The 27,462-nt window shown below is 44.7% G+C and overlaps 2 protein-coding genes across 5 annotated transcripts in view; one reads left to right on the top strand and one right to left on the bottom strand.

The window, feature by feature from the left end:
• The window catches only part of LOC121539326 (protein unc-79 homolog), a 59,056-nt gene extending 44,607 nt beyond the window's left edge, over positions 1 to 14,449 (bottom strand). For 3 of the 4 annotated variants that reach the window (XM_041847729.2, XM_041847731.2, XM_041847730.2), the window contains exons 1-10: positions 14,340 to 14,449; positions 12,500 to 12,620; positions 8,486 to 8,799; positions 7,632 to 7,802; positions 7,318 to 7,413; positions 7,112 to 7,167; positions 6,839 to 6,968; positions 6,643 to 6,707; positions 5,859 to 5,947; positions 5,426 to 5,466 (exon numbers count right to left, since the gene is read on the bottom strand). In XM_041847729.2, the coding sequence (XP_041703663.1) occupies positions 5,426 to 5,466; positions 5,859 to 5,947; positions 6,643 to 6,707; positions 6,839 to 6,968; positions 7,112 to 7,167; positions 7,318 to 7,413; positions 7,632 to 7,802; positions 8,486 to 8,799; positions 12,500 to 12,620; positions 14,340 to 14,361 (1,105 nt within the window). In that variant the 5' untranslated portion in view covers positions 14,362 to 14,449. The remainder of the gene's footprint in view (positions 1 to 5,425; positions 5,467 to 5,858; positions 5,948 to 6,642; positions 6,708 to 6,838; positions 6,969 to 7,111; positions 7,168 to 7,317; positions 7,414 to 7,631; positions 7,803 to 8,485; positions 8,800 to 12,499; positions 12,621 to 14,339) is intronic. The other variant, XM_041847733.2, reaches the window with a different exon arrangement.
• A 10,970-nt stretch (positions 14,450 to 25,419) lies between these two features.
• The window catches only part of LOC121539327 (BTB/POZ domain-containing protein 7-like), a 32,827-nt gene continuing 30,784 nt past the window's right edge, over positions 25,420 to 27,462 (top strand). The window contains exon 1 of the mRNA XM_045207480.1: positions 25,420 to 25,760. The gene's annotated coding sequence lies outside the window, so the exon portion shown is untranslated. The remainder of the gene's footprint in view (positions 25,761 to 27,462) is intronic.

Below are 27,462 nucleotides of genomic sequence, written 5' to 3'. Positions count from 1 at the left end.
TCGCCTCTATGACACAGAGGAGAGGCAGGGAGAGGAGACCCCCATCATCCCTCCATTCCGTATCATCGCGCCAGTGGTGTGGGATGTGGACGGCGACATACGGCAGGCCCTGCGTACAGAATCCGCACCTGCACAGTGCCCGGAGAACTGCGCCTACGTGCCCATGGGTGTGTGGGACCGCCTCCTTTCCTGGGCGCACACGCTGCCTGTGTCGGGCCATCCTGGGATAGGCCATACCATCGCCTGCCTGACTGAAAAGTACTGGTGGCCCACCAGGGTTTACGTCTCGTCCTGCTCCATCTGTGCCCAGTCTAAGACACCCAGACACCTCCCTATGGAAAGCTCCTTCCCCTGCCGGTTCCACAATGACCCTGGTCTCACCTCTCGGTGGACTTTGTCACTGACCTTCCCCCCTCCCAGGGGAACACCACCATTCTCGTTGTTGTGGACCGGTTTTCCAAAGCTTGTCGCCTTCTTCCTGTGCCTAGGCTCCCGTCGGCCATGCAAACTGCGGAGGCTCTTTTTACGCTTCTTCCGGCACTATGGGATCTCCACCGCAGAGGGGCACCTGTTTTCTCTCCAGGCGACCGGGTTTGGCTCTCCACCCAGAACCTGCTTCTCCGCTTGCCCTGCCGGAAGCTGAGCCTGCAGTTTGTGGGGCCATTTAAAGTTCTGAGGAGGGTTAATGAGGTAACGTACCGTTTGCAACTCCCTGCTGATTACCGCATTAACCCGACTAACTGGCCTTCTTGAGACGAGTTGAGTATCTGGAGCATCAGCAATTATGGGTTCAATTACAGGCTCAAAATGGCCAAAAACAATGAACTTTCTTCTGAAACTCATCAGTCTATTCTTGTTCTGAGAAATGAAGGCTATTCTATGCGAGAAATTGCCAAGAACTATTCGCTGTGTACTACTCCCTTCACAGAACAGCGCAAACTGGCTCTAACCAGAATAGAAAGAGGAGTGGGAGGCCACGGTGCACAACTGAGCAAGAGGACAAATACATTAGAATGTCTAGTTTGAGAAACAGACGCCTCACAGGTCCTCAACTGGTAGCTTCATTAAATAGTACCCGCAAAACACCAGTCTCAATGTCAACAGTGAAGAAGTGACTCCGGGATGCTGACCTTCTAGGGAGAGTTGCAAAGAAAAAGCCATATCTCAGACTGGCCAATAAAAAGAAAAGATTAAGATGGGCAAAAAGAACACAGACACTGGACAGAGGAAGAGTTTGAGGTGTTTGGATCACAAAGGAGAACATTTGTGAGACGCAGACCAAATGAAAAGATGCTGGAGGAGTGCTTGATGCCATCTGTCAAGCATGGTGGAGGCAATGTGATGGTCTGAAGGTGCTTTGGTGGAGGTAAAGTGGGAGATTTGTACAGGGTAAAAGGGATCTTGAAGAAGGAAGGCTATCACTCCATTTTGCAACGCCATGCCATACCCTGTGCTTGATTGGAGCCAATTTCCTCCTACAACAAGACAATGACCCAAAGCACAGCTCCAAACTATGCAATAACTATTTAGGGAAGAAGCAGTCAGCTGGTATTCTGTCTATAATGGAGTGGCCAGCACAGTCACCGGATCTCAACCCTATTGAACTGTTGTGGGAGCAGCTTGACCGTATGGTACGTAAGAAGTGCCCATCAAGCCAATCCAACTTGTGGGAGGTGCTTCAGGAAGCATGGGGTGAAATCTCTTAAAATTACCTCAACAAATGGACAACTAGAATGCCAAAGGTCTGCAAGGCTGTAATTGCTGCAAATGGAGGATTCTTTGACGAAAGCAAAGTTTGAAGGACACAATTATTATTTCTATTCAAAATCATTCTTTCCTTGTCAATGACTACATTTCCTATGCATTTTGCTATGTTTCCTATTCAAACTCATTTCGTGTATGTTTTCATGGAAAACAAGGAAATCTCTAAGTGACCCCAAACTTTTGAACGGTAGTGTTTAATGTAGTGTCGAGAAAACGATGCTGAGATGCTGTGAGAACAAGGAGTCCGCTGACACTGTACTTTGATTATAAAGGTTTATTACAGTTTTCTCAATTGCTAAAACACTAAACCCTATTGTCTGAACCAAATGCTCAGTTGCCTGAACCCACTGATTGAATCAATCACTCTTTTGGCAAAACCATAAGCACTTTTCACCTGTTTAGACATAACTTGCCAACACATTTTCATTGTGATGCACCCGTGCTGCATAATGGTGAGCACAGGTGACAAAAGTCAAACACAATTAGAGCACAGGTGTCACCACTTGAACACAACAACTCAAAATTGATCACACTTGTGGCTAATGATGTGAGGGAACATATACAGTAAGCCAGTTCAAAGAGCACTGGTTTGTGAGGCCCTACAATGGATAGAAATCTGAGAGGAAGAGTTCGTGTGAGAGGAGGTCGAGGTGGTCGAGGTGGTCAGCGAAGACAAAGAACAGTAATATCTGATGAAATCAGAGCTACTGTGATTGACCATGTTCTTGTCCATGGTATGAGCATGAGAGAGGCTGGACAAAGGGTACAACCAAACATCAGTAGATTCACTGTGTCCACCATAATCCGAAGATTTAGAGAAGAGAACAGGTAATTACCTTTTTTTGACATTATAGTACAGTATGTAAATGTTGACAGCAATTACTGTATGACATACTATATACTGTACCACAGAATACTGTAAGTAAATATATGTTTCAGTACATCACTGTACCAATGTACTGTAGTTGTCACGATCGTCGTATACAGAGGACCAATGCGCAGCGTTATTTGCGAACATGCTTTTATTATTGATACACGAACAAAATAACAAAAACGATATGTGACGTCCAAAGGTGCAAAACACAAACCTACAACAGGAACAAGATCCCACAAATACTGTGGAAAAACAGACTGTTTAAATATGGTTCCCAATCAGAGACAACCAGCAACAGCTGACACTCGTTGCCTCTGATTGACAACCACTCTGGCCAACATAGAAACACAATAACTAGAACACCCTAGAAACACAAAACTAGAACAACACAAAGAACACTCACACCCTGGCTCAACATACAAGCGTCCCCAGAGCCAGGGCGAGACAGTAGTATTGTAATGGAGGGTTGGTCTAACTGTTTGTAGGCCTAGTATTCCATGTATATTTTTTGTAACTCCATGTTCTCTTTTTGTAGAATTGAAAGACTGCCACATGGGGGTGGGAGGACAGGTATGTTCTCCCCACACCAAGAGACCCTAATTGTTGATATGGTCCGTGAGAACAATGCCATTAAACTGAGCGAAATTCAGCAGAAGATCATTGAGGACCATTTAAATTTTGAGGGTATCAACAGTGTCAGCCTCTCTACTGTTGATCGTGTCCTCAAGCGCAACAGACTGCGCATGAAACAGCTATACAGAGTGCCCTTTGATCGCAACTCAGACAGAGTCAAAGAGCAAAGATTCCAGTATGTACAGGTTGGCATATATCCAGACACATTCAATGTTGATTACTCTAAGTAGTGATTTACTGTAGTGGCCTAAATCACTTTTCCGTATCACTTACAAAACTATATCTATTTCTACAGAGGGTTTTTCAACTGGATGCAATGGAAAGACCCCATCAATACATCTACATGGATGAAGCTGGGTTTAATCTCACCAAAAGGAGAAGGAGAGGCCGTAATGTGATTGGCCATCGGGCCATTGTTGGTGTTCCTGGGCAGCGTGGTGGCAATGTCACATTATGTGCTGCCATCAGCAATCATGGGGTTGTCCACCATCATGCCAACCTGGGGCCCTACAACACTCACCAGCTCCTCATTTTCCTCAATCACATGCGAGATGCTTTGTTAGGGCAGCAGGATGAGCATCCCATCTATGTTGTTGTTTGGGACAATGTGAGTTTTCACAGAGCCCTCCAGGTTAGAGAGTGGTACAATATGAACCAAGGTTTTATCAATCTTTGCCTTCCACCGTACTCCCCTTTCCTAAACCCCATTGAGGAATTCTTCTCCTCATGGCGGTGGAAGGTATATGAACGCCAACCTTACACCAGGGTAAATCTCCTGCAAGCCATGGGACTTGCCTGTGGTGACATAGGTGTGGAGGCATGCCAAGCCTGGATACGGCATGCCAGACAAAATGTGGCCTGTGATGTGGATGAAGTCCTGTGGCCTGACCCAGTACGGAGACATGATGCTGTGGCTGAGTAATGCACTTATTTGTATATTTTTGTACTTTATTTTTACATGGGCTTACTGTACACAAGTGGCAAACGCATAAGATTTCTGTTTGTTTTTACAAGTGCTACATGTAAATGCACAAGATTTCTGTTTTGTCTTTTTGTACAAGTGCTAAATGCACAGGTTTTTTTTGTTTTGCAACATGCATTTAGCCTACAGTGAACAATAAACATTTATTTCTCCAGCTTCATGTCCTGAGCATTGTGTTTTCTATTTTTCTACGTAGTGTTTAGTGACTGTTCAGTAGTGTTTTTAATTTTGATTGACTCGGGGCACGATTTGACAACATAGTTCAGTTTTGAGCACAGATTGAACTGTTTTGAGGTGAAAGTTTGGTTTTGCAAGAAGAGTCTGAGGTTTTGTGAATGTAGCTTGAAAATTGGGTTTTGTGTTCACAGTTAAGAGAAAAGGAGAGCAGCTTTCAAGAAATGTGTCTTAGCAATCGAGAAAAACTGTATATCAAAGGATTTCAGCGTCAATTTACAGACATCTGCAGACATCTGGAGAATACCCGGCCCCAATCTCTAATATGTTATTCTCCCCTCCTTTGTCCCAAACCATAGTATATATATCCTATGTAACCAGATATGGGTGTTTTCCCCTACAGACCAATCCCAGGACTCCACCTAACAGACTTCCTCTGTTTTAGGGTGCCCCTATAGAAATACTCTCCAGATGCTTTCTCAAGCTGAGTCAACATCCTAAGACCATTTACAACCGTCAGCAAAGTCATAAATTGTTCAGACACTACAATATACGTGCTTGTTTTGGGCTTCGTCCCCGTCGTTTTTCATGACGTACCTTGTGTTGGGTGGAGTAATAAAAAACCCTAATACGTCTTCTAATCATTATACAACGTGACAATTACTATAGTATTCTACAGTATACCACAACATTCTATAGTAAGTACTTCACATGATCGAGAGATACTACAGCGTGTAGTATAGTATTCTACAGTATACTACAGTTTACTATAGAATTCTATAGTAAATACTGTAGTATTCTATTGTAAACTGTAGTTAATTTTTTTCATGTGGGCACTCAGCCTAAATAACTTCCACCTCCCTCCCTACAGTCTTAACTCCAACTCCCCTCTGATTGACGAGAGAGAGAGAGAGAGAGAGAGAGAGAGAGAGAGAGAGAGAGAGAGAGAGAGAGAGAGAGAGAGAGAGAGAGAGAGAGACTAATTTGCTAACACTCACCTTGGGGCAAGAGCACATCAACAAGCCATTCTGCATGATCTCTGTAAAGGTCACACAAATATATCAATCATAAATCAAATTATAGTTAGCTGAGACTACTTCAGAGTTATAAATACACTTACAGCAGATACACAAACATATACAGTAGTCTGCATGACTGTTTCATTATATATTGTGAGTCTTTAGTGAGGATCAAGGAAGAGACATTGTACCCTATTGAGCAAGACATAGCCATTGGTTACAGTATGCCACAAGTCAGAGGAAATGAGAGCAAGTTGTTTAGTGATGGCAATCTCATTATCTGCTCAAGGGAATTATGTAACCATGGTGATGCCTCTCCCTCGGGATAAAGACCAGAATAATGAAGCAGACAGCAGGTGATGTATGTTTGGAATGGCATCTTGGTGGAGATTAAGGTTTTACAATAACATACCCTGATATCCTTTGGCTGCACTCCTCACAGATGTATAGAGGAGGGGGCTTGTCTCCCAGGGCAACGGAGAGGGTGGGGTCGATGCACATCTTTAGGCCGACAACAGACAGTTACAGGATCCAGATGGAATATACAGTACAATAATAGCAGTGATATCTGATTGTAGGGGTCCTAAGAAGTGCATACCACACCCTATTTCTCCAACGCTTGTGCCCTGACACGTGATAACACCTCAAACACAAATAAGTCTACCTGTCTCTGCTTGCCTTTAGTCTGTGATTGGCTGCATGCATATGTCTCTGTTCTGTTATCTATGATCTGTGCATGGCCCTGTATTAGGCCACAGTGCTTATGGCCTAGATGCTCAGATGGTGTTCTGTAATTTACTGCTTTCGTTTACAGGCGCACTATCCTCAGGGGCAGCATGGGGTCATGGCTTCCAATTAGCCCCCCCTCCCCCACACACACCCCCTCTGTGCTCCTAGGTAATTGAAATCTTGCCCCTGTCCCTACTCCTGTTCCTATCTCTGCTCAACTTGTCTGTTTTGAGCATAGTTTAGCAGAGACAGGCAGAGTAGCGCAAACAGGCCTCAAGTTGCGTGGCCAGTGATATCATTACACCACAGAACTACAAAAGTCACTCAAGCATTCCCTGGTTCCTTTAATGTTGTGCTTACAGCAGCAAACACAAAGACACTTTAACACACCATGGCAATCTGGCACATACTTTATGTATTCACTTTATGTTTGTGTACACAGTGCACAGTAGTTACTCAGATATTACCTTGACGGCAGGTTTATTGATGGCATTGTGACACTCAATGTGTTGGCAGTGGATGGGGTTCCAGGCTGGGGAAAATAGAATAGAGGGAAAAAAGGAGAGGGGAGAGATGGAGAGGTGGGAGGAGGATTAGACTGCTGTAATCTAAAGGTTTGTTGCACACAAGACCAGCCTGACAGGTAGACCATAAGCCCCTCACCAGTGTACTGCAGTCCTCTGTATTCACTGATGGCTCCTGGGGGCTTTAGGTTAGGCCAGTAATGAAAGAGCATCTGCACAGCTGGAGGCTTCACTTGGGATGGTCCGTAGGATATGACATACAGTAGGTCCTGACACAACACAACACACGCCATAGTGAACTAAACTGTAAGAACCTCTCAAAGCTATTCACTGACACTTTCCATATCTACAAGAGAGTTGTTTGGACATCTAACCTATGTGAAAATGGCACGTGCATTTCACGAACATATACCTTCCACACTTCCTGCTTGTGCTTCATAAGACACTCCAACAACTGACAGTGGTATACTGGAAACAAAGAGGTAGAGGCTAAAGTCAGGCAGGCGGCAGGTACAACATAGTGTACAGTACATTAATCAAAAGACAGGCTGTGCTACACTGGACAGAGACACTGTGATGTACTGTATTGGTTGGGGATAACGTGAGTTAAAGGATTACCTGGGTTGGAGGTGTACTGCATAGCAATCATTAGCATAGAGGACGCAGAGAGATTGACATATGCTGGGACACCCCCTTCTCTTCTAGTGGAACCCACTAAAGAAGGGCACAAAAGACAAATGAAGAACCTTAACCTCATGAAGGATTGCATACTGTGGGACACCAACCGAGCAGTTCCTTTGATATGGTAATGACTGCTGATATTGAATGAGACTTATCCCACTTAATGACTTGTTAACTTTGTGTTGAATTGAAAAGGTGTTCTTTTTCACATGCAAGTAGATAGATGTTAGATACAGAGTGGCTGTACTCACATACAGCCATGGGGAGGAAAGAGGTGCTCAGGTACTCAATGATGTCTTTGTGCAGGAATGGGGGGAATGTAGCTAAAGTGGAGATCATAGTGTAGGGTAAAGTGCTGAGAATATCGTCACTGAGAAAGGGCAGGAGGCAAGTTGTTGTGTAAAATATGGACTGTCCCAGATCTGATGGGAGAAGGGAGAGCCAAGACGCACAGACACAGAGAGAGAGACAGTAATTCAATGAAATGTACATATGTTGCAAACATATGTAAGTAAATAAAAACATACCATTAAAACCTAAAGAAAATACATAAATATACAATGTGTATAAATACAACAAAATCCTAAGAGAGTATTGTGAAACTCAGTTTAGGTCAGTGCGGTTTCAGTAAAACCCATTAATACTGCACTGATGTTTGCCCTCAGCAAAGGGTAGTGCTTTCTAATCAAGAAGATGTACTTTCATGCTTATTCCATATATTCAGATATATTCACAGACTTGCTATTTACAGATTACGATTCCCTGGTGCAGTTAATAGATACACAACATATGCTAACCATAGCAATTTAACCTTTAAAATAGCTTTTTTACAGATACATTTCAATTTTCAATGCATTTTTTAAAAAGAGATTGCAAATAGTTAATACATGTGTACAATACTACAATATGTCTGTAAATTCCAGTAAGTTATCAACAAAGTTAGCTGACAGGATTCAGCATGTTCCCCATCACCCCATGCATCCCTTTAGATCTTCTGTGGGACTCGTCTCTTGAAGGGAATGAGGCCAGAAAAGGCAGCTTCATGTGGTCAAGACGGGTCGTGGGGCGACTGACACGTACAAAGGTGTGTCCTGGTTTCACTCACCATGCTGACCGTGCTGCAGCAGGGGCACCAGGTCAAGCAGGGTCACGAGGGTCGCATAGAGCCCCTGATAGTCCAGAGAGGGGTACTCTGAGAGCTGAGCGTCCCGACTCTGCTGCCCCTGCCCCCCACGGTCTGACGGGGCATCACGCAGAACGCTGTAAAGGAGGGAGCGAGTAACTGTAGGGTTGATGGAACTGACTTGTGGTCTTAGAGATGGGGTGAGTGGGAATGGCACAGGAAAAAGACACATGGTCATGGGCACGGCCAAATTGGAAGCTTCCTGGTTCTCCTTCCTGCCTGTGCGGGACAGAATGCTGCTCCGGGGGTGAGGGGGGAGAGGGGAGGGGGAACAAGGGAAAAAAAGAGACAACAAAGACACAAAGAAACAGCACATTACATTGAAATGGCACTACAGAGACAGGGTAAATAGAAGAAAACAAACCCAGATAGACCCCACATAGGATGCAGTGTCTCTAATATTTCACTGAAGGCATGGGGAATTGTTCCCTGCTTTATCCGTTCAGTGTGACATACAATGACTTTAATTTTCTATTTCACTTTTTGTACATCTTTGTCTTCTGAAAACAAAAAAACATGAACAGAAACGTTTGCAAAAACTTCAATGATCACTGCATCTCATGCGTATCTGGTGACAAGGAAAAAAAATAAAAATAATTGCATGTTTTCAGTGGCAACCCCATACTTCTCCAAAGGGGAAACTGCAAATGGTTTTCCCTCTATGGCTGCCACATTCCAAAAAGATAAATTCAGCAGCAGTCATACCGAGAGGCCAATGGGCCATGATGTTTCTCAGGGATAAATATCCTGTTTTGTAGGGCTGTCGTCAAGGATGGGAGTGACACCAAATCGGTTAGGGAAAATACAGAGGTGACACTTTTGAAACATGCTTCAGCTAGTAATAAACATGTGTGTGAGGTTAGATAAGAATTCCTAGGTCACAGCACATGTTTATTGCACCAGAGACAAAATGTCCGTATGCATACATTATGATACTGTATCAGTATCATCAGGAGAAATAATGAGATCCAACAGGCATATGGATTCAAGTCTCTAAAATAAATGTAAGAACTAATCTACGGTAGGGGAGAAACTATAATGACAAAGGAATAGGTTGTTTCAAACGGGATGACCGGTAGCATTATGTTTGTGAGCTAATGGGGGATGGACGTTTGTGTTTGCTGTCCCCTGGGAAGGTGGATATCTCACCATTTAGAGAGAAGGGAGAACTAGTTGGTTGGTTTGTGTGTGAGGATTCTAGGGGTGGGGAGGGGAAGGGGGGTGGGGGTGGGGCGTGGGGGGAGACAGCGAGCCTTGCTCTTTTACTAAAGATGATCTAAAAGCACTAAGCTGTGCTATCAGTAAAATGACTTGGAGCATGAGAGCCCAGATTACAAATTCTGATGTATTGTTTTTGAAAGGTCATTCATAGAGGCAGAGGTATAGAATTTCTACAGGGGCAGTGAATAAGAGGATTTTAGTGTAGCAATACAGAATAGCCTACTATTATGACGTTTTACAAGATCAAAATCATTTAAAACTTTTCTTACTCTGACTATTCCCCTGAAAGTTATACTCCGTAAGAATTTGGCCGCATGTTGGACAATTTTAAATATCAGAAACCAAAGTGTAAAAAACATTCTCTCAGGCAGTTGAAAAGGATAGTCAGTTTACAACAATGGGGGGGATTAGCTTTATATCTTGCGGAGTATGACTTAATATCACTGCCCTCGTTGCATATATTAAACTGCAGAATTGAATTGAACACACACACACACAGACGCACAGAGACACACAGAGACACACAGACAAATAAACACACATACGTTATGCACACACAGTAAAACACATCTTAGATCAGATTAAAACAACCTACACTTTCGCTATCTTCTAAATGTTTTCACTAACTGAGCCACAGATTATAAATTACATTACCGTAAATAAGCATTAACTAGGGGATATAATACCATAATAACCACTGTTTCTTCAGCTAGAAGTGAGATATTTAATTTCCTTTGAGTGTGACTTGTTCATGCCAGGCAAGGTCCAAGAGGAACTAGGAATGAAGTACATCACATTATACTACGATACATGAAATTATCTTGATTCAGTGTCAGACTGCATCTTGGTTCCTCACAGTCACTCTAATGAGTGATGGAATTTGGCATGGGGTCAGGGCAACTGTGAATCCATGGTTCACTGATGCAGAGAGCTAGACAGCTTGGCTGGTATGTGTTACTTTCTAGATGACTGGCTGGGAGGCAAAGCTGGCAACTACATAATACTTTACTAATATATGACATGTTACATAGCACCCCCTTTGGGTAAGCCCCCTTAAATTGAGCCCAGGTAGCCCCATCCCTTTACACCAATATCGTAATAGTCTTACACTGATAGCGCTCTATGCTGCAGAATTAATTAAATATTAATTTGGCGCTCCATCCTCTGTCTGTGCGGGACTCTTTTTTTTCCAGGAACCTGACATATGCAAGTCTCAGTGCGCCCTCTCTTTAGCTCACACTCTCTCTCTCCCTCTGTTCACCCCAGGCCAATGAAACACAGGTGCCTGTCTGAATGTCTGAGAGTCTACTGAGCAGTGCAGAGTGGTTTCAATATGGGAGGCATGGTTTGTTGTGTGAGTTGGGAGGGAGGAGATTTGGCTCAAGGAAAACATGAGGCGAATGTTACAGTATCATACCCGCGTGATTCCCTTCACACCCCAGCGATACTGAGCCTCACAGACACAATTGTCATTAGCGTTAACATGCCACCACAACATAGGCTTATACAATCACAGCCCCTGTCACGCTCCATCTGTGCCAAGGACCAATAGGATGCCAGGCTTGTAACAATACACTAGCTACCACATCTAGCTAGATCATTCTCTCAACAAAGTCAGAAAGATCCAAGATACTTTGCCAATATTGACTTGAAAATTATCGTAATTTAGCCACAAATTTTTTTTCACTACTATGTCCACCGTGTGATGAAATGAAAATGATCGTCATAATCCAATAATTTTCATAAAAGTGGAACATGAAAGTTCTGTCTCCCTAATGATGATGATTTATGTAGCCAATGATCAAAGCACAGCTGATTCTCACAGAGAGCTCTGCTCAAACTCAACAAATAAATGTCACATACTGGTTGTGGCCATAATGGCTGCCCTGGCTTCTTGACCTGTTCTGAGGGGACGTGTTGTTCCCTCCACAGGCCTTCTGTCACAGCACACTGGGAACTGTCAGACCCAAGGAGCCAGAGGACCAGACCTCCCCTAGCCCCTCTGGGAGTGAGACTACAGGCCATCCCAGGGACATGTGCATCTACAAAGCTACCACTGAACCTACAGAGGGGTTGAAATTGCCTATTTCTTTTTGGTACTTTTTCTCCAATATAATACCAACCATACCAGGTACACTCTGCAAAATAACATTGTTATTCACATTATTATTCATAACCTCCTACTTACAACATCAACACAATTAAAATCCCTTTGAGGCACACCCACATTGGAAATACTCAGTAATGGCAATCTTGGCAGATTTGATTTATTGGTTGGAGCCCAACAAACCTTCTCTATTTTATTTCAAAATAGGGTACTACAATATCAAACAGCCATGGAGCGATACGAGTTGATCGTATTGTTGACTCTTGTTGTTGATATCCTGTAGGATCATGGTCCTCGTATAGCAACTTGAAACATATGGTGTCACAAAGGCAGAGGATGGAGCAACCCAATTCCCTCTCTAAAAAGGACCTGGGTGGTTATCAACTAGGAATCTTAAATGATGATACACTTGCACTGTTGGAAACCATTTCCCATATTTCCACTTCTATCTTCTAATTTCAACTGACTTCCTACCAGCAATAATGCTGTCATATTGCTGTGCATGTATTAGAATTAGGCTACACCCCAGTCACCTCTCCTCTGAAACTAAACATCAAATACTGTTATACTCTGTTACTTCACCTGTGGTTCCAGCGCAGGGTACTTACCTGAGCAGGGTTTGGGAAAAGTATTTCAGTGTGTTTGCAATGTCTGTTCCGGAGGGCACGGGGTAAATATTGTGTTGCACACGGTTGTGATACTCTTGCAAGTATCGTATCTTAGAGGCAACTAAACAAAATAAAGAGCAGAGTGACAAACAAAAGAAGTCTGTTGAAGCCTTTATCAAATCAGGGGGGTGGGGGCAATGGGCTATGGTTGGTACAGTATAAGCCTGGTCATTGATATGCTGCCCCAAGCATAGCAAAGGGTCAGGGTCCCTGTGGCATCTTCACTGTCTCTCTTTAAGTGACCTTTGTGTTTGGCCAGCTAGGTCACAACCAGCCCTGGAGTGGGTCATTTTGGTGCCATCCATTTTGTGACTCGTGCTGGTAGTGTTTAGTGCTCGCTGAACTGCAAATGACAAGTCCCAAAAATAACAATAACACCCACAGGCTTTGTGTTTGTGTGGGGCAGGGTGTGTGTGTGTAAGTAAATTAGTGTGTGTAGGCTTTATACGTGGGTGTAGAAGTGTGTTCATTTTTTGCTCATTTCATACCAATGAATACATGGCCAATATGAGTCGGCTACAACACAGTGGTTCTGTAAATAGAATCAGCAGGGCTTCCTTCAGACACACTTTGCAAAAGCAGAAATGTAAGCAAAAGTGTTACCTCGTCCACAGGCTCAATTGCTAGAGCCAACTGGGTGGATAAGCTTAGTAAAGGCCCAAAAAACTATTGTTTTTTCCTGCCAAAACAAAATATGAACGCTTGTTTTTAAGGGCTAAAACTTGTGATACTTGTGCAAACTAATGTCTGACCAATTCAGTAATGTCAATGTAGCCTACCGAATGCAGGAGAAACAACACAAATCGTCAAAGCTACCTAGTGGGTGTTTATACATGGTACCATAAGGTAGCATGTAGTACATTCTATGTTGCCCCAAACATGGCCAAATAGATTTAAAGTCGTTTAAGACGGCTTTATCACAGATAAATGTAGATATAGGAACTTTGTTCCTTCCATTTATTATTATAGGCCTATTCAAAACACATATGCCTATTTGAGAAATGTTGAGTTCTTTCAAGGTGTGTTGATTGACAACAACAAAAAAACACATTACATTACATTTTAGTCATTTAGCAGACGCTCTTATCCAGAGCGACTTACAGTTAGTTTATTTTTCATACTGGCCCCCCTTGGGAATCGAACCCACAACCCTGGCGTTGCAAACACCATGCTCTACCAACTGAGCTACATCCCTGCCGGCCATTCCCTCCCCTACCCTGGACGACGCTGGGCCAATAAACACCAATTGTTTATTACACTATGCATTGATTCACTCTCCATTTCTAGAGTAAATAATCTGATAGTTTATCAAATAGTGTAACTGCAGTCTGTTTATCCACCTGTTCAGAGGCAAATGATGAAGAAAAAACTCGTATTTTATTATGCAAGTAAAAGATGTGATGTAAACAAGCAAATCAACCACATTATTGATCACCAATGCCACCATATTGTTTAGTGGAGAATTTGTCAAATCGACCTTGAAACCAATACATCTCGCTGCTGCACCAACCTTTCTTTCAGCGTGTCAATCAAAGATGAATGCTTAATATCTGTTAGTATGTTTTCCCCATGTATTTTTGTTGACCACCGCCAGAACATAGCGCATCCCCTAGACACCAGCCCCTAGAGCCATCCTCTGCAACGCGAGGACGTGTTGCAACCTGCCTTAGCAACCGCGGTTTCATCACCAAGGACAGCTCCCCTCATTCGCTTTCTTACTATAAAATTACACCTAAAAATGGGAGGATCTAATAGGAAAATCTTAAATAATAGTACTTACATTGCTCTGCTTTCGTAGACATTGTGGAAATACTTCACGAATCATAAAACAAACACTGTCAATTGTCAAATGTTTTTTCTCCCCTACGGTGTTGTCTTGAGAAAAGTGAATAAACCCCCTCGCGCACAGGCTCGCTTTGGTTGTACCACTGCTGCCATGAAAGCAGGTTAACAGCAATTGAAATCTATTGCATTGGGCTTGTAAGTAATTTAAATGCATTTGGTGTGTTTCGTGTATATGTTATATATGTCATTGTATATGTATATGTCAATGTGCTGATAGAAAAAGCCGGACCCAAATCAGCACATACTCTTCCAAATGGACTGGTCCGACTATGACAAATTGTCATTCAAAAAAGTGATTTTTAACACCCGCCTCAACATGAGGCTGCTAATGCTCTTTTCACAATTCAGCATCAGCTGAGATTCAAAGTGAGAAGTTCGAACGTCGTGGCATACTTACTCCTCTTAGGCTATATATCACTATTTTATATAGGCTAATTTATAATCACTATTTTATATAGACTAATTTATAATCAAGCAACAGATGGTTAACGTATAAAGTATCAGGGGTCGCATTTTTAAACAATGTATTGTGACAGTATGCACAAAAACCATATACTATCAAACTACTGTACTTATTTGTGGTAAACATAGGCCATTTGATCCACATTAGTTAGTGGTGAGAAGGAATTGCTCCTATATTCTTGCTTTTCCAAGTCTTTCCATCATCACTGGGGGGTTATGGCAACTGACTATTTATATCATGAATAGTTTTCTTTTCTTTACAGAAAGTAATTGGAATTCTTCCCAGCTCACCCCAGCTAAAACAAGATAAACAAGATGTTCCAAAGATAAACAAGATTTTCAGTTCTGAGGCTAAGAGAATGGATCTCAGTGTGTGCCAAGAACCAAGACTAAAGTATTCCCATTCCCATCTCCAGCTGATAAAGTAACAACATCCTGTCTCTGGAGCCTGGTCCTGGGCTGACCCACTGGCTCCTGGTACTCCTTGTCCACTAGAAGACATGTCAAAAATCACGTATTTAACTGAAGTCACATACAGATTGGAATTGTTGAGCTAAAAACTGAGTGTGACGTGGGCCAGCCTGCTGAAACAATGTTTCATGTCTGCAATAAAGACAAACAACAATGCAACAGTGTGCCAACTTTGTCTTTATTGATCTGAGTCAGATAGGATGGCACTTACTGCAAAGGTATGATTACAAATAGAAGCAGTGCTAATTTAATGGCCCAATCCATAATCCATTCACATTTCATGATCCCACCTCTTTAGAAAATAAATAAATGGCAAATATTAAACATTATACCATCCACCTGGTAAATTATTGTGGTTTAATTTATCTGTTTATATATTCATTCATCTTATACATTATTAAGATAAGATACATTTAGGCAACGTTTTTGTCTTTCACTGATGTTTCACTGATGTCATACTATGCATGGTGGTGGAGCACAGTCAGGGTTCTGGAGGGGGTCTTTGGCGGTAAACTGGTATACAGTGCATGATCCATCCAGCCGGGGCCAGGAGAGCGAACGCAAACACTGAAATTGTGAAGAGAGATTGCTGTGAGGGAAACAAGGAAACCACATACACATTTAGAATATAAAACATTGCTGTACAGAAATACTGAATCAAATGGCCAACAGGCAACAGCTGAATGTAACTCCTTGGTCACGTAATAACACTAATTACCTGGGTCAAGTTTTTATGCATTTGTGTAAAACCCATCTCTCTCTCCCTCTCTCTCTCTCTCTCTCTCTCTCTCTCTCTCTCTCATAGACACCAACTTTCTGTCTCTTCCTATTTATCAAGCCCTCTCTCCTTCATGCTGTATGTAGGTTTACAGCTGGGCCGACCAATTGACCTGCCCCCCAGAGGGTCATGATCCTTTGCTGTGATTATATTACATCATGGTCTCCCTAGCACAGTCTCCATCCCCCTGCCTCCACAGCATCCTCCCCTGGCACTGTTGGGCTTCATAGCTACACCCATAAATGATCAGTTAAAAACCCTGTGGATGTCCCTGAGGAAAGTTGAGTGGACGGCTGCACCGACACTAGGTTCTGTCTCACAACTCTGTCATCAGATTTATTATCAGAGGAGAAAGCTTGGCACTACTAACTTAAATAAAAATAATTAAAAAATAAATAAATAAATATAACATATTTCTCTTTCAGCTGGAAAACCCCCTTCGCTTGAATTCACCACATTAGAGAATGTAATGGAATGTGTTAAAGATATGGCTGCCTCAGACTGTAACTTTGTTGTAGTGTTGTAGTTTCGTGTGATTTTAGGAGTTCAGTGGGCAGCAACTTCTCAGAATTTACTTTGTTTTAGTTCAATTGCTATGAGCTTTGCCTAGACCAGCCTGACCACTCAATTCTGACATTGAATGGTAATATAGGATACCATACACTTTCAAACATTTGCAGCCAACAAAAAAAAGAACGCAAAAGTTAAAGAAATTGGTAACATGGCCCTAACGAAACAATTGCCATATGGGACACTTCCAAAACAATATTTTTCTGATTGCAAAAAAGAAGTTGGACAGAGAGGAGCTTTGGTTCCTACCCCAGGCCCAATCTTGTCCTTGGGTGGCTTGCTGTAGATATTTGATCTGTAGTCCTGCAGAACCGCCTTTGTCCGTACAAGGAACCCAGTTGGTCCCCTAAAAAGAGCAAACATCGCTCTACTTAGTCCTGTGTGGCTAACGTCAGGTTCACAGCTTCTGGACAGCAGATCTGATCTCAGTAACACTGGAAAACTTCCCAGCAGCACATCCTGTGAGATAGAGACACTGGGCTTTCATCAAGCCTTCCCATTATTATCATCCAAAGGGAGGAGTCACTACAACAGGGCCCAGACTCCAAAACACACCATTGTCAAAGAACATACTATACATGCAATCATAGAGGCTGGACAAATGTATTGAGGACTGGTATGATAGAGTTTTATATGATTGGGTTTAATTGCAATCAAATTGTACAGAATAAATATATAGAAATGTTTCACCATAAAATTAATCCTACTTGCTTGACACCTTGTGTGATGCGTGATTTGAAGGAGTCAGGCGCAGGAGGGTAAATCACAGTATACAGAGTTTATTCCGTAATCCAGCGTAACCAGTCCAGTGAGCAAAACAGGCGCAGTGGAACAAACATGCACACGGGGAAAATACCCCGGCAATATAAACTACTGAGCTCAACCGAGCTACTAATCCTCACAATGAACATCACCCACAAGGACAAGGGGACAGAGGGAACACTTAAACACGTACTAATGAGGGGAATATGAACCAGGTGTGTGTAATTGACAAGACAAGACAAATGGAATGATGAGATATGGAGCGGCAGTGGCTAGAAGGCTGGTGACGATGAACGCCGAAGCCTGCCCGAACAAGGAGGGGAGGCAGCTTCAGAGGAAGTCGTGACAGTACCCCACCCTTGACGCGCAGCTCCAGCAGCGCGTTGACCCAGGCCTCGGGGACGGCCAGGAGGACGCGCGAGCCGTATGGCGACAGTGGAAATCCCGCAACAGGGAGAGATTGAGAATATCCCTCACCGGGACCCAGCACCGTTCCGCCGGACCGTACCCCTCCCACTCCACGAGGTACTGAGGCCCCCCACCCGAACTTCCGGCAGGGCAGGTGGAGGGGCAGATTCCGGGTCGAGAGCCAGACCCAATCACCCGGTAATTCGTACCGGGGCCTCACTGCGGTGGCGGTCAACGTTGGCCTTCTGACGACGCACGGCGGGTTGGAGGTGGACGTGGGCAGCGTCCCACGTCTCCTCTGCGCGCCGAAACCAGTCATCCACCGCAGGAGCCTCGGTCTGGCTCTGGTGCCACGGTGCCAGAACCGGTTGGTAACCTAAAATACATTGAAATGGCGTTAGGTTAGTGGAGGAGTGACAAAGAGAGTTCTGGGCATATTCGGCCCATGGCAAGAACAACGACCACTCCCCCGGCCGGTCCTGGCAGTAGGACCGCAGGAACCTACCCACATCCTGATTTACCAGTTCCACCTGCCCATTAGACTCAGGGTGGAAACCAGAGGTCAGGCTGACCGAGACCCCCAGACGTTCCATGAACACCTTCCAGACCTTGGATGTGAATTGGGGACCCCGGTCAGACACTATATCCTCTGGTACCCCGTAGTGCCGGAAGATGTGTGTAAACAGGGCCTCCGCAGTTTGCAGGGCCGTGGGGAGACCGGGCAGAGGAAGAAGGTGGCAGGCCTTGGAAAAGCGGTCCACAATGACCAGGATGGTGGTGTTACCTTGGGAGAGGGGAAGATCGGTAAGGAAATCAACACTCAGGTGAGACCATGGTCGTTGTGGAACTGGTAAAGGTTGTAACTTACCCACTGGGAGGTGCCTAGGTGCCTTACTCTGGGCGCAAACCGAGCAGGAGGAGACATACACCCTCACGTCCTTAGCCAAGGTAGGCCACCAGTACTTTCCGGTCAGGCAGGGCACTGTATGACCAATACCTGGGTGACCAGAGGAGGGTGACGTGTGTGCCCAGTAGATCAGACGGTCACAGATAAGAGCAGGCACGTACTGCAGCCCAGCTGGACACTGAGGTGGAGATGGCTCTGTGTGTAACGCCTGCTCTATATCTGCGTCCATCACCCATACTACCGGCGCCACAATGCAGGAGGCCAGGAGTATGGGGGTGTTGTCTCTGGGACTCTCCACTGTGTCATACAGCCATGACAATGCGTCTGCCTTCACGTTCTTCGTACCTGGGATGTATGACAGTGTAAAATCAAACCGGGTGAAGAATAGGGCCCACCTGGCCTGGCGAGGATTCAGCCTCCTCGCTGCCCGGATGTACTTCAGGTTACGGTGGTCCGTCCAGACGAGGAAAGGGTGTTTCGCCCCTTCGAGCCAATGCCTCCACACGGTCAGGGCTCGGACAACAGCCAACAGCTCCCGATCACCAACGTCGTAGTTCTGCTCCGCCGGGCTGAGCTTCATAGAGAAGACGGCACAGGGGCGGAGCTTGGGTGGCGTGCCCGAGCGTTGAGATAGGACAGCGCCTATCCCTACCTAGGACGCATCCACCTCCACTACGAATGGTAGTGATGGATCGGGGTGGGTCAGTACCAGGGCTGAGGTGAACAGACCCCTCAAGTTACTGAAGGCCCTGTCAGCCTCAGCAGACCAGCGGAGCTGGGACAGCCCACCCTTCAACAGAGATGTAATGGGAGCTGCGACCTTGCCAAAGCCCTGGATAAACCTCCGATGGTAGTTGGCGAAGCCAATAAAGCGCGGCACCTCCTTAACCGTGGTTGGAGTCGGCCAATTACGAACGGCTGAAATGCGATCTCCCTCCATCTCCACACCTGAGGTGGTAATGCGGTATCCGAGGAAGGAGACGGACTTCTGGAAAAACAGACACTTTTCTGCCTTGGCATAAAGGTCATTTTCCAACAGTTGGGCCAGCACTTGCTCGGCGCATGCCGTGGACACATGCTCGGCGCGCGTAATGGAATACACCAGAATGTCATCGATGTAGACCACTACACCGAGACCAAGCATGTCCCGAAACACGTCGTTCACAAAGGACTGGAAGACGGATGGAGCATTCATCAAACCGTAGGGCATCACCAGGTTTTCATAATGCCCCGTGGTTGTGCTGAATGCTGTCTTCCACTCATCCCCCTCTTGGACACGCACCAGGTTGTACGCACTCCAGAGATCTAATTTGGTGAAGAAGCGCGCCCCATGCATTGACTCGATCACTGAAGGAATGAGGGGGAGAGGATAACAAAATCTTATCGTCTCCCTGTTCAGTGGTCGATAATCAATGCACGGGCGCAGACCTCTGTCCTTCTTCACAAAAAATAAACTTGAGGAGGCGGATGAAGTGGAGGGACGTATATACCCCTGGCACAGGGACTCTGCGACGTATGTTTCCATAGCCTCCGTTTCAGCCTGTGACAGGGGATACACATGACTCCTGGGAGGCACAGCGTCTACCCGGAGGTTTATCGCGCAATCCCCCGCCCGATGAGGTGGTAACTTGGTCGCCTGCGTTTTGGAAAACGTGTGCGCCAAATCGAGGTATTCGGGGGGAATGCGCACGGTGGAGGTACTGTCTGGACTTTCCACCGTGGTTGCACCAACGGAAACACAGAGACACCTACCTTGACACTCTCACAACCACCCCGTGAGAACCCTCTGCGGCCATGATAATGTGGGGTTATGGAGTGCTAACCAAGGGATACAGTGAGGGAAAAAAGTATTTGATCCCCTGCTGATTTTGTACGTTTGCCCACTGACAAAGAAATGATCAGTCTATAATTTTAATGGTAGGTTTATTTGAACAGTGAGAGACCGAATAACAACAACAAAATCCAGAAAAACGCATGTCAAAAATGTTATAAATTGATTTGCATTTTAATGAGGGAAATAAGTATTTCACCCCCTCTCAATCAGAAAGGTTTCTGGCTCCCAGGAGTCTTTTATACAGGTAACGAGCTGAGATTAGGAGCACACTTAAAAGGGAGTGCTCTAATCTCAGCTTGTTACCTCTATAAAAGACACCTGTCCACAGAAGCAATCAATCAGATTCCAAACTCTCCACCATGGCCAAGACCAAAGAGCTCTCCAAGGATGTCAGTGACAAGATTGTAGACCTACACAAGGCTGGAATGGGCTACAAGACCATCGCCAAGCATCTTGGTGAGAAGGTGACAACAGTTGGTGCGATTATTTGCAAATGGAAGAAACACAAAATAACTGTCAATCTCCCTCGGCCTGGGGCTCCATGCAAGAGCTCCCCTCGTGGAGTTGCAATGATCATGAGAACGGTGAGGAATCTGCCCAGAACTACACAGGAGGATCTTGTCAATGATTTCAAGGCAGCTGGGACCATAGTCACCAAGAAAACAATTGGTAACACACTACGCCGTGAAGGACTGAAATCCTGCAGCGCCCTCAAGGTTCCCCTGCTCAAGAAAGCACATATGCAGGCCCGTCTGAAGTTTGCCAATGAACATCTGAATGATTCAGAGGAGAACTGGGTGAAAGTGTTGTGGTCAGATGAGACCAAAATCGAGCTCTTTGGCGTCAACTCAACTCGCCGTGTTTGGAGGAGGAATGCTGCCTATGACCCCAAGAACACCATCCCCACCGTCAAACACGCAGGTGGAAACATTATGCTTTGGGGGTGTTTTTCTGCTAAGGGGACAGGACAACTTCACCGCAACAAAGGGACGATGGACGGGGCCATGTACCGTCAAATCTTGGGTGAGAACCTCCTTCCCTCAGCCAGGGCATTGAACATGGGTCGTGGATGGGTATTCCAGCATGACAATGACCCAAAACACACGGCCAAGGCAACAAAGGAGTGGCTCAAGAAGAAGCACATTAAGGTCCTGGAGTGGCCTAGCCAGTCTCCAGACCTTAATCCCATAGAAAATCTGTGGAGCGAGCTGAAGGTTTGAGTTGCCAAACGTCAGCCTCGAAACCTTAATGACTTGGAGAAGATCTGCAAAGAGGAGTGGGACAAAAGCCCTCCTGAGATGTGTGCAAACCTGGTGGCCAACTACAAGAAACGTCTGACCTCTGTGATTGCCAACAAGGGTTTTGCCACCAAGTACTAAGTCATGTTTTGCAGAGGGGTCAAATACTTATTTCCCTCATTAAAATGCAAATAATTTATAACATTTTTGACATGCGGTTTTCTGGATTTGTTGTTGTTATTCTGTCTCTCACTGTTCAAATAAACCCACCATTAAAATTATAGACTGATCATGTCTTTGTCAGTGGGCAAACGTACAAAATCAGCAGGGGATCAAATACTTTTTTCCCTCACTGTACCTAGTACCACAGGGAAAGCAGGAGACTCAATGATAAAAAACGTGACTTGCTCGCAATGAGTCTCGTGGGTAGCCATGGTGATTGGTGCGGTAACTTCCCTAACAAACCCGGACCCTAATGGTCGACTGTCAAGTGCTCTGATGGGGAGTGGAATGGATAGGGGAACCAATGAAATGCCTAGACTGTGTGAGAATGCCCTGTCCATAAAGTTCCCAGGTGCGCCTGAATCGACTAGCGCCTTACACTGGGGAACTACAATGTGATCAGGAAAGTGAATGGGTAGGGTACAGTGCGCAGCAGGGGGCTCAGAACAAGTGTGGGTGTTCGATACCTGGGGTGATGCGAGAGTGCCCTGCCTGCCGCCTCCAGACCCAAAAGAACGCTGACGACATTGTGCGGTGTAATGTCCCTTCGTGCCACCAGAGTGACACTGGCGCTGTCGTCCTCGGCTCTCTCGGATCACGGCTCCATCAGCTCCGCTGGGGTTGGAACGGGCAGACCCCCTCCAGGACGTCCTCTGGCCGCCAGCAGGTTGTCCAAACGGATGGCCATGACCACCAGTTGCGTGAAGGACAACATGGTGTCCCGGCAGGCTAGCTCCCTTCGGACGTCCTCCCGCAGATGGCACCGGAAGTGGTCGATAAGGGCCCGCTCGTTCCACCCGGACCCAGCTGCTAGAGTCCGAAACTCCAAGGCGAAGTGCTGTGCAATCCTCGTCCCCTGCTTCAAGTGGACCAGACGCTCGCCCACCTCTCGACCTTCAGGCGGGTGATCGAAAACAGCCTGAAAGAGGCGAGTGAACTCCCCGTAGTTGTCCAACGCGGCTCCTCCTTCGTTCCAGACTGCGTTGGCCCACTCCAGGGCTTTCCCCGAGAGGCAGGAGACGAGGGCGGACACCTTCTCCCGCTCCGATGGGGCCGGCCTGATGCTGGAGAAGTAGAGCTCCAGTTAGAGAAGGAATCCCTGGCAGAGAGCAGCTGTCCCGTCGAACTCCCGTGGTCGGGATATATGGATCCCTCTGGGTGCGGGTGGCTGGATCCGGTTGCCCAGCTGGCCTCAACAGATTGGGTCCTCTCCTCTCTAGGCGTTGGACGACCTGGAGAACCCGAACCATGCTGGCTAGCATTGTTGAATGCTCCTGGACCCGTGCCACGACTCCAGGCATGGGCTCCTCTCCCGCTGACTCCATAGCGGGTGGGTGATTTTGTGATGCGTGATTTGAAGGAGTAAGGCGCAGGAGGGTAAATCACAGTATACCGAATGTATTCCGTAATCAAGCTTAACCAGTCCAGTGCGCAAAACAGGCGCACTGGAACAAACATGCACATGGGGAAAATACCCCGGCAATATAAAATACTGAGCTCTACCGAGCTACTAATCCTCACAATGAACAATCACCCACAAGGACAAGGAGGCAGAGGCAACACTTAAACACGTACTAATGAGGGGAATATGAACCAGGTGTGTGTAATTGACAAGACAAGATAAATGGAATGATGAGATATGGAGCGGCAGTGGCTAGAAGGCCGGTGACGACGAACGCCGAAGCCTGCATGAAACAAGGAGGGGAGGCAGCTTCGGAGGAAGTAGTGACACCTTGAGAAAATAAAACCAGTGACACTGACTGTAGCCCACTATGACAATGGTTTAATCACAGTTGATGAAGTCTACATCAATATTTAGCTGGTGCAGAATCAGCCATATCACATTTGTAGTGTATAATCAGATTACATGGGAGGAAATAAGGTCAGCAGCAAACATTAAAATAAACACACAACAAAAATAACAGCGAGCTGTGTTGTGTCATAGGTCACTAGGAAGCAGGAGGTTGTGGGTATTGCTGAAACAGATGTTCCTTATATGAGACTCATAAAGAGTAAATATACAGCCTGGTTACCATGAACATACTTATCTAAAGGTCTAGTATGATGCACTCCAGTTAGAGAGCTCTATTCTCAGGGCATATGCTACAGTTTGTGAGGTCCAACTGAAAGATGTGACATCCATGACAACAAATTTGACCAGAGTGGATTACTCTCAATGCACATTAATATTGTCATTCAGAAAATGTTTATAGGATGTCAGTGCAAATAGAAAAGTGCAAAAGAGAAATAGGCCTACAAGATTTAGGAACTGATGGCCTATACCAACCACATGAGAATCATTGTAAATATTTAATATTTGAATAATCACCTAGGCTACTATGATAACAAATTAACTAAAGTAATCAGGGAAAAATGCATATTTATAAAAGAGATTTCACCAGAATCTATGGTCTGAATACATTTTATATAACATATCGCCCTCTGTTGGAGGACATTTGTACTTTAGTGATGACTGACGCCAGGTCTGACTTTGGGAAACCCTGGCCTAGCCTACAGTGCAACAATCAACTATCAATGCAGCCTACCTATTTTGTAGCCTAAAAATACACATAAGACCAAACACACCAGGAAATAGCCTAATTGATTAGGTATATAGCCTATTATTGAATAATTTATAGGCTTGATTGATTATAGATCACTTTTCAAACAATCTTCACACCACAACTGCATGCCAGTAAATAATCTAGGTGGGTTAACAAAACCGACGCGTGCACATCTATGTAGCAAAACAGATAGAGTTGGCTTAGAAATCATGTAAAAATGTGCATGTATAGATGTCATCATGGGATGCATTTGCTCCATTGTTAACATTTTGGTGACCCACTCATTGATGGTACCCTTTGCACATCTTACAGACTGTGTCTTTAAAATATTAATAAACTGCACTTTTGCTGCTTTTTGACTGTAACACCAGTGTTACAGTAGTGTATACACACCCTTATGTTATACTAGGGAAAATGTGTTTCCATAGCTAGGGCTGACAGTGAGGACTTGTGAAGCACAGAATCAACAACCTCTGCATAATCAAAACTGTTGCTTTTTTGAAAAGGTGTTAATGTTCACAGTTAGCAAGTGTTATGTAAATGCAGGCTGAAAATTCAAGGTGGCCTGGCTTTGGCCCCAAGTGCAAGTCCGCCGGAGCCATGGCCCAGTGAGACTAGGGTGCCGGCCAGAGCATGGAAACAGAAAAGTCTGAGCCTTTTGGCACACTTTTAAAAAATGTATGTCATGAATACTGGAGCGGAGGCATATCATCATATCAGCCTTTAAGCTCGCACAAACAGCTAGACGGCGCTCGCAAGCTGACAATTCTCTACTCATTCCAGACTCGAACCAGTCAGCAAACCGCGTCTAGATAGGCCACACCACCCACCCAACCAGGCGCCGCGCAAGGATGAGGGTTTTTAAGGAAAATCAAGCCAAGCTAAGGAACACGTCTTGAGTTTCTATTCTCGGGGGGAAAAAAGACATGCAATTTGGTGAAAAGTCGCGGCAAAGTGGATCTAAAGGCACATGCAGGATTCTCTATGTGGATATGGCGTCGATTTATGCTTAATGATCGGTGTTACAAAGGGGAGTTGTGCGGTAGGTTAGACTATTTCTTCTAGGAAATCATCATAACTTCAGTCGGGAATCCACTTAAAAGGGAGAATAATTTCTGAAAGAATCGAAGTCTTCTCAAGGTACAGTGACATCTTAAACTATTCAATCAACGATCTATCGCAGGTCCATATCCCTTTTTGACCAGATTTTATTTTACAGAACTTGTCAAGTCTCCGAGGAGCAAGTCAAAGCAGACGTAGCAACCGACATGTAGTCTAATTACAGGGTTATGAACATGGCTAACGTGCTACCGAAATGTTTATTTGTATTTGTATCACTCAACTTGTTTGCTATAATGCCCACTTTTACTGTGAGTCATTGTTTCCGATTCAGTCGAACCTAGGCTATACCATGATACGACGCTGGCATGCGACGGGCTGTCAGCAAGGCAACAATGGCTCCGTGTTATGGCTTACGATACTAACAAAGCCTTTCCACGACATTCATATTATGGTTTAAGTTATATAGCCTATTTGTAGGCTACGTTGCAGCTACCCTGAAAGGTCCGATCCATATGCCATTCCTCTAACAAGAACACCACTTGTTAAATTGCAAATTGTAAAAATAAAAATAAACTAATTTAACAAATAGTTATACATTGTTGCTATTTATTGCTATTGTAAGCCTATCCAATTAGTTGTTGGCGGATCGCGCTATAGCAACAATGTAGCCTAGCCTACATTTCCTTTTTAGCCTACTGTTGAAGTGACTGATGCTGCTTTGAAATGAGAGGTATTCCAATTCTGTCAATGTTAAACATTCGAATGTTGTTGTTGTTTTTTGTCAACGTTGGCAGATCAATGTATTAAACTTGAATTTGACTGCAACAGTAACAACATTATAAGAACCTCTACTATGGCAACTTGAATTTAGTCTGTTTGGGTTTATTTTAGGTAGCAGAATGTTTAGTCTGTATCCTATAACTATAGGATGTTTAGTGTATAGAACCCTATGTAGTGTGAAATCCATCCGTATGTCATTGAGTCGCATCAGAATGGCTCACACAGGCATCTGATTAGAATGATGCCAGGACTCATTTGCCCTATATTGTCCTAAAGAAACTGGGACAATGTTTTCTTAAAAAGAAAACTCTTATCAAAAACTGCTTATGGTTTCTTGAGTAAGGCACTTGCATCCTTCTTGCAACGTGATGATGAATGTGTAGAGCCTAAATATCAATGAAACTATGTTTACTCAATTACTCTGTGGCCTAAAGCCAATACAAATTATGACATGGCAAAGCCCATTAGTTATCTGCTTCCATGGCTTTGTGTCCTTGAGGTGCCTGCTTTGCTTCCTTTTAGATAAATAAATGTATTATTTTATCTGGGCAACAGAGTAAAATGTAGACAGTTACACTCAGAAATGACAACTATTGTATAAAGTGAGAAATATCCCACAATATTGAAGCGCATGGTCTACATATCCTCTGTCACAAGGAAATTCGCCAAAGTAATAGAAGTGAGTCATCTGAATTGGAGAGATTGAGCTGAAGGTGGTAAGGTATTGACACTGGATTTATTCTCAAATAAAGTTCCTGTTAAACGCTGACCCATATTTGAGAAAAGCAGGTCAGTGCCTTTGTTTCCCAAGATGTTGAATGTCACCCTGAGAGTCTGGTTGAAGACTATCAGGCTCAGGCCTGTTTACCACAGACATCCAGTTCCTTCATTGTTTGTAATGCCAAGGCAGACTGTTGAATGATGCAGTCATTAATATGCACACACAGCATAACAGAGGCTCACTAGCTTCCATGAGTTGTGTTGACATGAAGACCACCTT

This window comes from Coregonus clupeaformis, chromosome 25, assembly GCF_020615455.1.
Source record: "Coregonus clupeaformis isolate EN_2021a chromosome 25, ASM2061545v1, whole genome shotgun sequence".
NCBI lineage: Eukaryota > Metazoa > Chordata > Actinopteri > Salmoniformes > Salmonidae > Coregonus > Coregonus clupeaformis.
The sequence above is the reverse complement of the archived record's forward strand: the minus strand, read 5'-3'. Positions and strand labels throughout refer to the sequence as shown.